The 13,149-nt window shown below is 38.4% G+C and overlaps 1 protein-coding gene across 1 annotated transcript in view; it reads left to right on the top strand.

The window, feature by feature from the left end:
* LOC308430434 (EGF-like and EMI domain-containing protein 1) overlaps positions 1 to 13,149 on the top strand; it is a gene marked incomplete at both ends in the record, with an annotated part of 682,839 nt that overhangs the window by 41,690 nt on the left and 628,000 nt on the right. The window contains 2 exon segments of the mRNA XM_080929594.1: positions 9,884 to 10,018; positions 12,851 to 12,960. Of these exon segments, the coding sequence (XP_080785720.1) occupies positions 9,884 to 10,018; positions 12,851 to 12,960 (245 nt within the window).

The following is a 13,149-nucleotide window of genomic DNA, read 5'->3' as shown; positions in this document are numbered from 1 at the left end:
CATAAATGCTGGTCCAAACAGAAAGAGCCTTGGCTGAGGCTGCCCCTCCAGGGGTTTGCGCTCGGCTGGATTTCCCCTGACTTTCTCAGTCCTCTTGGAGTAGTGTGGCTAGTGCTGGCATAGGGTGGTCTGGCTGGTTGTTCTTTTGCTCAAGGTAATAGGGGTAGCAAGGAGTTGATGAGTCAACTGACCTGATTCCCAACATATTGATTATTTACAGGAAAATGAACATTAGGAGTGCTTATTATAAGACTTTGTAAAACATCATAAACACTGCTAATCATTTTTAATGGATCCCAACATTGCTAACAACTGCCCAGTTCCTTAGGGAGGGTTAGTCCACTCCTGTCTCTTTCTTGTCCTTTAAAAATCCCAGTTATATATACAAGGTGTCTGAACAACATCTCTCTTCATTCTTTGCTCACTAAGAACAAAAAAAAAAAAAAAACTGAAAATCCACCCAAACCCCCCAAACCACAAAAATCCAGCTTCCTCAACCCTCCAAAACCAAAACCAAAACAAAACCTCAATTATAAAAAACAGAACAACAAATTCATCTACAAATGATTAGAAGTGCTGCGTCCTTGTCTGAGGGAAAACTCCCATCATTTGAACTCATCAAATATACTACACAAGGTCCCAAGGAAATACATTCCTTCAAGGTTGGATGACTGAGGGCAGCTACTCATTTATTCAGTGTCTATTTATTAAGCACCTACTATATGCAGAGAATACTATGCATTAAAATGCAGACTCATAGATGAATATTTCTACTAAGTAGATGTATGAAGGAAGAACTTAGCCTGGTTCTTGTAGGCAGTAGTATGGTCATGCTGGTTGTCCAGTCATAGGAATCCTATAGAGTAAATCCTGATAATTTAATGCTGAATGGCTACTATGTTTATTAATTGACTTAGCTTTTCATCAGGAGCTGAACATTGCATGGAGTTCCCATTATGTAGAACCTCTCATGCTGTTACTTATTTTGAAATATATGTATACACACGATGCTTAATTTCTCCTGCTTTTATGCCTTTTGGGTCTATGTTTTTGATTAATTGAGCATGTCATCTAATCTGTAAACCAGAAAACTGAAAACCTGTTCTAAGACGTTGTCTATTTTCTTATTCTCCTAATGGTCAGCCGAGGGATTATTGAAAGAGCTCCTACCACTCTGGACAGGGATGAATCTTGCTGAGCAGTGGTTTTCCAATGTCAGGGAATCATGAAAATGGGAATTGGAATAGAATATTTGTTAGCTGCCCAGGTTCTCAGTACTAGCCATTGTTTGAGATTGCTCATTACTTTGAGCTATGACACATCACTGTCTCAGGAGGTGTGTCAACTGGAGTAAGTACATGGTTCATGCTTGCAAATTGTTTGATGTATGTCCACCAGTGTAGACAAAATGGATTTATCTTTGGGGCTTTTTTTGGGGTGGCAATAGGATAAAAATGTTAAGCTTATGGAAAGCAGCCATTCCTTCCAAGTTCACTCAAACCTCCTCGATGCCTTTCTTTTCCTTTTCTCTCTGTTTCATTTTATATCTCTTATTTTTTTAATGTGTGCTCTGTCCTCTTTCTGTTATTTCCATGTTGTGATGACGGGGTTAAGACCCATTATAACCTCCTCAGAAGATGTGTAAGGCAGTCTTCAGTAGGGCTGGGGTAGTAAAGCCCTAGACCTCAAGACTCTAGAATTTCTAATCTTGTGCACCCTAGGCTGGACCCCAGATATGCGTGTCCAGCAAGCTCTGAGAGCCCTTATTCAGAACATTCCATGTTTCTTACCATTTTAAAATGTAAATTTCAAGACTCAGCTCTCCCCCTTCCCCAAATATCAAAATGGATCCTCATTTGGAACCCCTGTGTCTCTCAGGGCAGTTGGAATCTGCTCATTGTTTTCCCATTTTCAAGGAAGGGCATGACAGGTTTAGTCATAACCTTCTTAAACGGGTTTTTCAGTGGGAACCTTTCTTACAAAGTATCTGTCAACAATACAAGCCATCTTAGCCCTAGAAACTCTTCAACCTTAGAAGAGTGTCCTCAGGTGGTAATTAAGAACAATTACAATTCTCTATTTTCCCACTCATGTCTCTTTATATAAGCACTGCATCATTGTGGTATCTTACTACTGGCATTAATTTAATTTTGATAAACCAAATGATGCTCAAGAGCAAGAGAAGTTATCTCCAAAGAAAGGGTGAATCTGCTTACTCTGTACAAGGAAAATTTAATAGAATATATCCAGCTTCCTGAAAGGAAAAGGCTCTGACCCAGATTGGATAGCCAAGTAGTCTTAATTAGCTCAACTCTTTCAAGCAAAGCTTGTGTGAGAGAGTCCTGTAGATTCACTGTGTGCAGTGTGTCTCATTAAACTTTCAGGTCTGAGAAATTGGCCAACTTTATCTCATTTTGATATGTAATATATATATATATATATATATTGTTGTTTGGAAATATGTTGAAATGACTAAGTAGAATTAAGAAAGGAATTATCTTTATCAATTTTTTGTAGGGAGAAATTTTACAATATATTACTTTAATACTGTTGATGACTCTATTTTACTATGTTGAACTAAATTCTTTCAGCCTCACTGAATTCTATATTATTTGATCACTATTTTCTGCATTTTCTGAAACTGTGGTGATTGTCATCCTATTCTGTACTTCTGTGAGTTCAGGTTTTAGGTTCTATAGGTAAGGAATATCATGCAAAATTTGTCCCTTTGTACTTGGCTCATTTTGGTTAACACTGACTTCAACGTTCATTTGTTGGCATTGTGACAAATGACAGGCTTCCTATCTTATCAAAGCTGAGTAGTATTTGTGTGTGTGTGTCTGTGTACATATACATGTCTTGTATTCTCTTTGTTCATCCATATACCCACTCGTGGCACTTGAGATGACTGTGTCTCAGCTACTGTGAGGAATGCTGCTGTGAGCACAGTCCAGTTAGCTCTAATTTAATATGCCACTTCAGCACTTCGAGACCTGTACTGAGATTGGTGGGTCACATAATACTTTTGTTTTTAACTTCCACGTTGTTTTCCATGGTTAACTGTACTTTCCCACTATCGGTACAGAGACATTCCAGTATCTCCACATCTTCTCCAACATTTCACTGTTATCTTTTTTCATGATAATACCCATTCTCATGCATATGTGTTGACCTCTCACTGAGGGTTTAATCTGATGAACAGTGATTTTATTTTCATATTCCTGTTGGCCATCTGTGTGTTTATTTGGGGGAAAATGTTTGGTCAGAACCTTTGTTACCATTTCAATTAGGGTATTTGCTTTGCTATTTTGGGGTTGGTTTTATTCCTTAGGCTATTAGCTGAACCTTTATTAAATGTGTGTTTTGAGAAAAAGGTTCTTTTCTCAGTTGCTTCAGTAAAGAAGGTTTTGTGTTGATGTTTTATCATTGGTCCATCTTGACTTTCAGTCACTGTGCCTCTGTTTTCCCATCACACATACATTGCATCTGACTTCTTATTTCAAGTGTGCCAGTGTTTTTCATTAATGTATTTATTCATTTATGTATTTGTGTATACACATGTGCTTGCATGTGTGTGCATGTGTGTGTGTGTGTGTTTTTGTGTACCTATGGAAGAGAGGACAATTTGAGGTGTTGCTATTCTTCTTGTGCCATGTAGCTTCCAGGGACTAAACTTAAATCTTTAGGCTTGACAGCAAGTGCTTTAATCCCTGATCATCGAAATGACCCAGTTCCTTAAAGTGATCCAATAGTTCAAAGTTATATTTAAATCAATGTGGTGTTGACTTCTTTATATGCAGTGAAATAGTATTTGAACTGTGTTCTGTATGTAGTTGTACAGTTCTTTGATCACCATCTATTGGAGAGATTACCTTTTCCCCATTGTGTGCTCTTAGCATCATCCCTGTAGAAAACAAACTCTTAGCTCTTGAATTTATATGTGGCTCCTTTAGTTTGTTACTTTCTTCTGTGTGATTTATATGAATATAGACCTGTTCTGATCACTATTATTCTTTAGTAGATCCTGAAGTTATGTATAGTGGGGCTTCTAGCTCTGTTGATTTTGTTCACTATTGCTTGGCCGATTTGAATTTTGTTGACTTTTTAAGCTTTCTTTTGGGTCCATATGGGCATTAGAAGTTTTACTATGTACAGTTGGCCAGTGTTGATTCTTCCACATCAAAAAGCATGGCTTATCTTCTCATTCATAAATACCTTCTTCCTTTAATTTCATTAGTATTTTATAGCACTTGATAAAGAGATATTTCCTTTGATCAGATTGAATCTCAGTTTTAATGGAGGCTTAAATAATGTGGGGCATCTTCATTGAGCATAAACACATCTTATGTTACCAATTTTGTACAAGTGGCATACTATTTGAAAATGCCATTTACCTTTTTCCAAAAGTAGATTCTTTTATTAACTTCAAGGAAAGTTCATATTTGATTGTAGTGTAGGCCCCTAACAGAATTGCTGATACATCATACAAGCTCAGAGAGATTTTGGAGCATGACTTCATGAATTCTTGATCACAGGGTCTTCAAAGCATGTGATTTCTATTAAGTTTGGATTAACTGCTACTACAGCTTATGACATGAGTTTGAACATACATTAGTATGAAGAACCATGTTTTTGAAAAAGAAAATAGACCATATAAATCATAAATAGCTTCTCAACATAGACCAAGGAGATGGAGAGAAGCCAGGAGAATAGTTGGGGAGGAGTCAGCAGACATTCACAGACACTGGGATGGTTAGCTAAGTGGCATAGGTCTATCTTCTGTTTTGGGAATGGGGTATGGAAACAACTTGAACTGTAGTAATTTGCCTAGTGAAGCCCTTAAGTTAAACAGATGCTAACAGGGATCAGGAAGGTTGAGTTGAGGTGGATTAACTAGAAAGAACTGGATATAGACTGACTGATCAACATTTGTAGACTGTGTGGTCAGGGTGGGATTCACAAGGTTTTTTGTTTTGAGGTAGCCAAATAACTAAAGCAAATAAATGATTACAGTTAGTTTCTTTTAATTATGATCAGTGCAGTGACTTAGATCTTCCTGGGGATCTAAAGAATGCATAACACAGTTAGATGATTACAGAGGTAGTCAAAACAAGTTAAAGATATTCATAGGTAATGAATTTTTTATATAAATGATTGGATTTTGAATTGTAAGGTGATCATTTAAAAGGAAGGAGAAGTGCACTGTTAGCCATTACATCTTGGATTGATGGGGACCACCCATTCCTTTTAAGTCCTTTATGCATCATTGCTAATAGACTGCCCAGGGAACACCGAATCTCATTTATAATGGTTATTTGAATATTCCATGTAAATGCTAATCTTCTGAAGACTTAGAGAAATCATTGTAGATTAAAATAAGAAATAAAGATTTGCATTTATAAGAAATTAATGATGGTTCTGAAATTGAGGGACTATTCAGCGCTGGGAGAAATAAATAAAAATTGTAACATCTATCTGATGGAGCTTTGTTTAGATTGCTTCTGGTGATAAACCATCTATAATAATATAAATCAAGGCTGGTGTTTGCTATAAATTTGCAATGTTTAGCATAATTTTTGTTTGCACTTCATACTAAAGTGACACCAAAAAATACGAGATTAATAGTTAGTTATTAAGTAGAAATGACTTTCAGAGCTGTAGTCATTTTTAGAAACGGTTATGTGTAATTCATTTAGGGAGCAGAGAAAATTAATTTGCAGCTGCGGAGAGATCCAGCTCATGACAACAAAGCAGGAAGTGCACACAGTAATAAACTTCAGAAACATGCGGGTGCATTCCTTCCTAAACCCTCGTTTGGGTTGCTCTGTTCTTTCATGTGCTCGTTAGATCTCTTTGGAATCTCCGGATTCCAGAATGCTTGGGGATGAAGAAGGCTAGTGCCTTCTCTCCAGTCATGTCTCAATATGAAGGAGCACAGGCTGGGACATACCTGAGGGGATTGAGGGTCAGAGGCAGCAGAAGCAGTGTGCTGCCTTGCTATTAATTTTAATTAGTGTTTTCATTAGGAAGTGTCACTTTAAGTCCTTCTTTGAAAGAAAATGACACATTATCCACTTTCATCTGTTTTACCGCATGGCAGATTAGTAGTGATGTAAAAATTAGATGTTGTAGTTTGTTATTTCTTTGAGAAATTTATTCTCAGTCTATTAATGTGATAAAAATGTACACCTAGCATATAGCTGAACTTGGATTATCTGTCATGTACTGCTCTGAAACTTTCCATGCATTAAATGATCCATCCATCCATCTATCTATTTATCTATCTATCTATCTATCTATCTATCTATCAATCTATCTATATAATGTATCTATCTGGATTACTGGATCCCCTTAAAGGCAAAACAGTCCAGTCATTTATTTGGGAACAACCAAATTAACACTCTCTTTATGTCACCATAGAACTGAGTTAGAAATTATAATATTTTAGTCTGGAGCCAAAGGTCATATTTAAGAAATTAGACAGTAGGTTCAAACTCTTTATCAAAGGGTTATTTTACGAACATATTTAGAGGTTCTACTTCATAAGAGTATCTGTCAAAGCTAGGTGAAATATTTTTAAACACTTATAACAACAAGAAGAAACACACAGGGATGCAGAGAGGAAAAAAGTTTGGTCTCCTGGGAGACCAGAGTGAGGATTGGTGGTGGGGCAGCACAGAGCAGTGGTGTGCTGGGACTCAGTGGGGTCTCACTAGGGTGTGAGTGTGGATCTAGGCAGAGGTGGCCTTGAGTTAACTGAGGAAGAGTGTGAGGAGAAGAATAATGCCTCAAAGCAAGTTTACAGTATGAAACAAACTGTCCTTTCTAACTATTTCCTTCTCTAGGGACCTGCTAAGATGGTAAATTCCATGAGACTGCCACTAGGTAGCAAGGATGACAGGTGGAGGGAACCATCCACACCAGTCAGTCATGCTGACTTGGAGAAAGTCTCAGTGTGCTAAAATGGAATACAGGGCTATTTGTTTACTTATCTAATCCATAAATTATGTCGACTTGCTGCCCATATCCTCATATTACACATCATTTGCTAATTTTCAAGTCACTTGCTAACTATTCCAGCATAGTTTAAAGTCTTGTGTGTAAGAATACATGGGTATGAGTACAAATACATCTTTATTTGGCCTTACATGCCAGCCTCATCATCTGGTTCTTCCTTTCTGCCATTACCAACTAGAACCATAATTCTAATAGCACCCAGAACCTAACAAGGACAATAGAAGTGTTTGTTGTCGTCTGTGTCTGAGACATCTCTTTTTTTCTCCTAGATGTTTTCCTAACAGTCCTGGCTTTTGGGTTGGGAGAAGAAGGGAGGAGTAGCAAAGGATGCTGGGATTCTCCTAGGGATAAAGAAGGTACTTTAGATTGCTTTTTTGCTTTGGTCTGAAGTTGGTGATTTGTATTTTTGATGGCATTCAGGTGACCCCAGGTAAGGGTAGGATTTAGCTAGAAATTAATACTGTCTCACTCTTGTACATGATGGAAGAAAGACCTTTATTTTATTTTATTGATTGAAGTCCAACTAGACAGCTCATGTGATTTCTAGAAACCCTTTGTCCCTCATTTGTGCTTCGGCTTGAAATACTCTGGAGGGAATTGACCTTAACCAACCCCTGTAAGAAATTAAAAAGTCTCCCTAATCATTTTTGAGGGCAGTTTACCTCCATTCTTGGATAGTTTGGTGATGTGTCCTTTAATGGCTAGTCCTCCTGATGTGCCTAAGTTCATTACTTCCTGGTCATTACTTTAGGATAGATTATACATACCCAATTTCTTATTGTGTAGAATACTTCTGGAACAATCCATTACGTACAAAATAAATAACTTTCAAATGAGTGGATTGGTGGGTAGATAGAAGGAGATGTACATTGGAATTCAATGTTGGCTTCTGTGTAATATTATACTGTTAATAACAAAATCAGACCTTTGTCCTAATTCTGTTGGGACTGTTTGGCTCATAAAAGTCACATAAGAGCAAATTAAGATATATTATATTCATGTATATGTATGAATATATTTGTATCTCTATGCAGATGGACATGTGTATTATATAATATATGATATACATTATATACTTGTATCTATATGTACCTATATAAATATTTGCATACAAATGCATATGTGTATAAATATTTTTATATATCCATATATATGTACATATATACAAGTATACTTGTACCTTCTGTATTAGCAGATTTCTTTGTTTTCATTATTCAAGACATGGTATTTCTCTGTAATGGAGCTCTTGCTGTCCTGGACTTACTTATGAAGAGCAGGCTGGCTTTGAACTCACAGAGATCTGCCTACTTTTGCTTCCAAAGTGCTAGGAATAAGACAAGTAGCTAGACATGTGCCACCATGTCTAACTAGCAAATTCGTTTTTTCCCCATCTATCTCCAATTTTATTTTTTATATATTGTTCTTTTTTTCTAAATGAGGATGCTCCCCCTCCCACTTACCCACTCCCACCTCATCATCCTGGCATTCCTCTGCACCGGGGAAAGTAGCCTTCACAGAATCAAGGGCATCTCCTCTTGTTGATGCCTGGCTAGCAGATTCTTAAAAGCTAAGAATTTCTTTAGGTTTGCTGCCCAATTCTTGATCATTTTTAAGAATATCTTGTCTTAGGTGCAATTTTCATACTTCCTTTGTTATTTCCACATTTGGCTTATGTATTAAAATGTGCTATGCAAACTCATAGATGAAGTTCAGAGGTTGGCAACGACAACTCTAAACAATTGCCACTTAGAAATGTATGCCAATGTGAGAAATGAGCTGCGAGATCGCATGACGCTAATGAAAGGAAGCTGTGGTCAGCAGGGGCAGTGTCTATGAGTTATATTTGGGCACACTTTTAGACATTTGTTTATCAGTTTCAAGTTTGCATCCCCAGGCAAGTTCACAACGATTTTTAGGAGCTGACTGTAGCAATTCATTTTTTCTTTGTTTTTTAGCTGTCTGTGAGTAGGATCCCAGTCTTATGAGTCTGGACTAACTTTGTTAAAGGTTATATGCCTATAGTGGGATCCTACAGAGTGATGCTGTTCTTTATTGTCAACAGACCTTTCGACCTACACCCTTTCCTTCCCAGGTTGCTGTAGGTTAGAGTTTTATAACAGAAGCAGGAAGAAAACCCGGGCAAGGAGGTTGAAAATTATTTGTGCTTAAACAAACATCACATTACACGTGAAATCGGGTTAAACATACAGATAGAAAATATTGCTCAGAAATGTGTTCCGGGAAAGATTGAAGATCTTTGATAGACTGGCTTACTTTTTTTTCTCCCCCATGGATATTGAGAATTCTGACATTCTTTTCCTTTCTAAGCTTTGGCTCAAAAATTCAGAATTTGATATGCAACTTAATGATCTTAACCACGTGAGAATGTAACAAATTGCATATCTTTAAGATGTTCTTGATCTTCAAAATCTAGTTCAGTTTTCTCTCTTCCTGGCCTCAGATCTCACAAATGTTTTAGTTTAGTTGACACATAATTGTACACTGCCATGAAGCCTGAACTTTAAAAAATCATTGCCTGTGTTTTCGTCTGTTGCTTTCTTTTTTAAAAAGATGCGTTCACTTTATGTATATGTATTTTTTATATGAGTATGCTGTCTTCATGCACACCAGATGAGGGCGTTGGATCCCATTACAGAAAGTTGTGAGCCATGATGTGGTACTGGCAATTAATGTCAGGACCTCTGGAAGAGCAGCAGCGCTCTTAGCCGCTGAGCCATCTCTCCACAGCTCTTGCTGCTACTCTCTACATGGTTTTCTCTAAGCCATTACAAACGTTTTGTGAAAAAAAAAAAAAAAAACCTGCTCATAGCTTCTTGTGTAACTGCTCATTTCTATTTTTGTAAAGGCCAAATGTGTGCAGAGAAGAGCAGCTGACCTTGGTAAGACTGTCACGCCCATGCACCCGAGCTTTCATAGACACTGTCCAGTTCTGGAAACAAGGCTGCCCAGGCCCACGGTGGTGCATGGGATATCAAAGAAGGTAAGGTGTAACTCCTGTAAATCTTCAAAACCCCAAACCAGAAACCTCATCTGTTCCCAAATACTTTATTCCTTGAAGTGCAGAAAACAGTTGGATAATTAAGCAAAAGGGCCAAGGAACACCTACCAAGACCATACAGAGTTACCTCGTTTCCTTCAGCAGTGGGCGGGTGCTTATTTTATGTCAAACCTCCATTATGTGTGAACTATTTTTGGTTTTATGACACCCATTTACCTCAGGATAGGATACAGTGTTGAGAGGTACAGAGGAGAGAACCCACAGAAACAAGGGACATTGTGTTGGTTTGCTAAATTTAACTCTGCTTGATCCGCGGTCTCTGTAGCTGTGAACCAACATCTGACCCGCTCTCCACAGTGTGGAGCACATTGAAACCACGGGTTCTTTAACTTTACTATGGCCTTTGAATGAGGATCAACACGGCAGGCTCTGAGGAGGGCAGAAGCTAGTGTGCACAATGCTTTCCCAGAGTCCAGCTTTCAGGGAGACCTTATGTTTTCCGAAGATATAAAACAGTTTAACAAATCATTTATGAACCTTTTGATACAAATGGGTGCTGATGGGTTGAATTTTAGGTCAATGAATCAAAACGATCTAAATGTATGATAAATCTTAATAAGAAAGCATGGTTTCGGGTTCATGAGCCCGTTAATACTGTTAACAGCAGTGGAAAGTTAGGGTGTTAGTATCTAGTCTTTCATTGTATGAGTATAGTAACATTTTTAATACAGATTAAATACTTTCTAACTGTAAATATGTGTGTGCACATGCATAAGCATGTATGTATGTATATTTATTCTTTGGATAAATGCTTTTTGGGGGGGTGTTGTTTTAAATTGAGAATATTTAGTTGACAGTTAAGTCAGAAAATTTTCCCTATTTATTACTTGCTTTGTGTCCTTAAGTTAAATTCATATATTTCTCTGAGCTTTAGTGTGTAAAGTTGTAAACATAATGGCACATGTGGCTAGCATAAGGAGAGATGAATAGATATTTTACACAAGCAACATAAAGCTTGATACCTGGAAGGTACTCACGCTGTGTGTTAATAAAACCATAGTAATGCATTTATCACACAAATTAGGAGAATGCTTATGGTATATATGATTTTTATTGATTAGAGGTGTGTGTGTGTGCCTCTCTCTGTGTGTGTGTGTGTGTGTGTGTGTGTATGTGTGTGTGTGTGTGTTCCCTCCCTTGTGCCATAGCATGCATAAAGTGGTCAGAGGACAGCCCCATGAGTTGGTTCTCACTTTTCAGGTTGTTTGAGGCCAGGTGACTTTTGTTCACTGCTGCACGCGCTGGCTTACCTGGCCAGTGATTTTTAGGAGTTCTCCTGCCTCTGCCTCCTAGCTGCCCCCTAGGAGTACTGGGTTTATAGATGTGTCCCAGTTTTCATGTATATTCAAGGGTTTGAACCAAGGTCATTAGCTTGGAGCAGAAGGCCTTTACCAGCTAGGACATTTCCCTAGTCCTAGAAATTGTTTTTGGAAATGGTTTCTCATTTAATTTTTTTATATTACCCAATTGTGGTTTAATCATTGTAAATATTGATCGGAACCAAAGGAAATACTCAGCCTTGTAACTGCTTAGAACTGGGGGAAGACAAACATGAGTATGTAACACAGGCTTTGTCTGCTTACCGTCGAGCGCTTACTAGTTTAAAAGTTCTGCTTGTGGCACTGATTGGGAAAGTTGGCAATGTAGGAAAATAATTGGTGTCTTGCCAAACATCTCCTTTTTCTGTTTGGATATACATCGAGTCATATCCAAATTAAAAAGGTGTACACAAAATTACTAGGCAGTATTTTAAGATGCTGAATAATTAAATGCCATAAGCAATGTTTAAGCCAATAAACCCTGTCTGTAGCAATAAGGGGAGGTGACGTGGAACAGGGGGACTTTAGAGGAAGTGGAAGCGACACTGATTTTGAATGGTGAAAGATTTGCGCTAGGATGCAGGGCAATGTACGTAGATGGGAAAAGGAGCTAGAATCAGGGATACAGCGTACATAGGACTTTGATTTGATAGGAAACCAGCATGCCATGACATGTTCCGTACCACAGTCTGCAGACCGCTGAGCACTGCGGTAAACATTCCGTTCCTTTCTCATGAAATCCTCTGTTACTGTACTTGCTGGATCCCAAGGAAAAATTTGATATTGCAGAGGCCAGAAGAGAGTCAGGGCCCTGGATCTGGGCCTGCAGACACTTGTAAACTGCTACAAACAGGCACTGGAAACGTGAATCCTCTGCAAGACGTCTGAGCCGTCTCGGCGGCTCACACGCATACCTTTTCCTACAGTACTGTGCTCATTCTGGGGCACATATGCTTTCACTGGTTGATTCCTTGCACTCTCTCTACCCCCAACTAAGGACAGTCCCCTGTTTTGAACTCTAACTTTGGTTGAGAATGTGCACTATAGTGAGATATAATGAGCCTTTCATGTTAACCTGAAATGCATAAATCTTCTTTTTCAGGATTCAGGTATTCTTCTTACAACTTTAGATTTCACTCTTGATAACTTGAGAGGTCTTTAGAATAGACTCTGCTATCCAGATATCAGAATGAACTATCCGTAGTGTCCTTAATCTTCCCCAACCTATGCCCCAAACTATGTTGATTACGTGTGTGACGTGGTAGTTATGTACTATATACAAATTATGTATCTATAGCTATCCGTCTTTGCATTTGTCTACTCCACCATGAATATGGTGGGATTTGAATTGGAGGAAAGCACTTGTATATCTGTGAAATGAGTTTACCATCAGAGGAATGATACATTTTCCTGATTGATATCCTGTGCTCTGTAGGATTCGCTACTACATCATCTACAGACATGTGTACACCACAGAGCACCAGACAGTCTTCCGGTGCTGCCCTGGCTGGAACCGATGGGATGATGAGCCAGGCTGCTTCATCTGTAAGTTGTGATTCTTCCTGCCCAGTTCTCTGTTACGAGAGGGAAAGGCTGTTGCTTTGACCACATGATGCCTATCACATTTCAGCATCTTAGGAAGCACTGCAGATTCAGGGCATTAGTCTGGACCAGTGGCTCCCAACCTTCCTAGTGCTCTGACTCTTTAATACAGCTCTTCAGTTTGTGGTGGAC

Source organism: Micromys minutus, assembly GCF_963924665.1.
Source record: "Micromys minutus genome assembly, chromosome: 15".
NCBI classification, from domain to species: Eukaryota; Metazoa; Chordata; class Mammalia; order Rodentia; family Muridae; genus Micromys; species Micromys minutus.
This window is presented reverse-complemented; position numbering and strand designations above follow the sequence as displayed.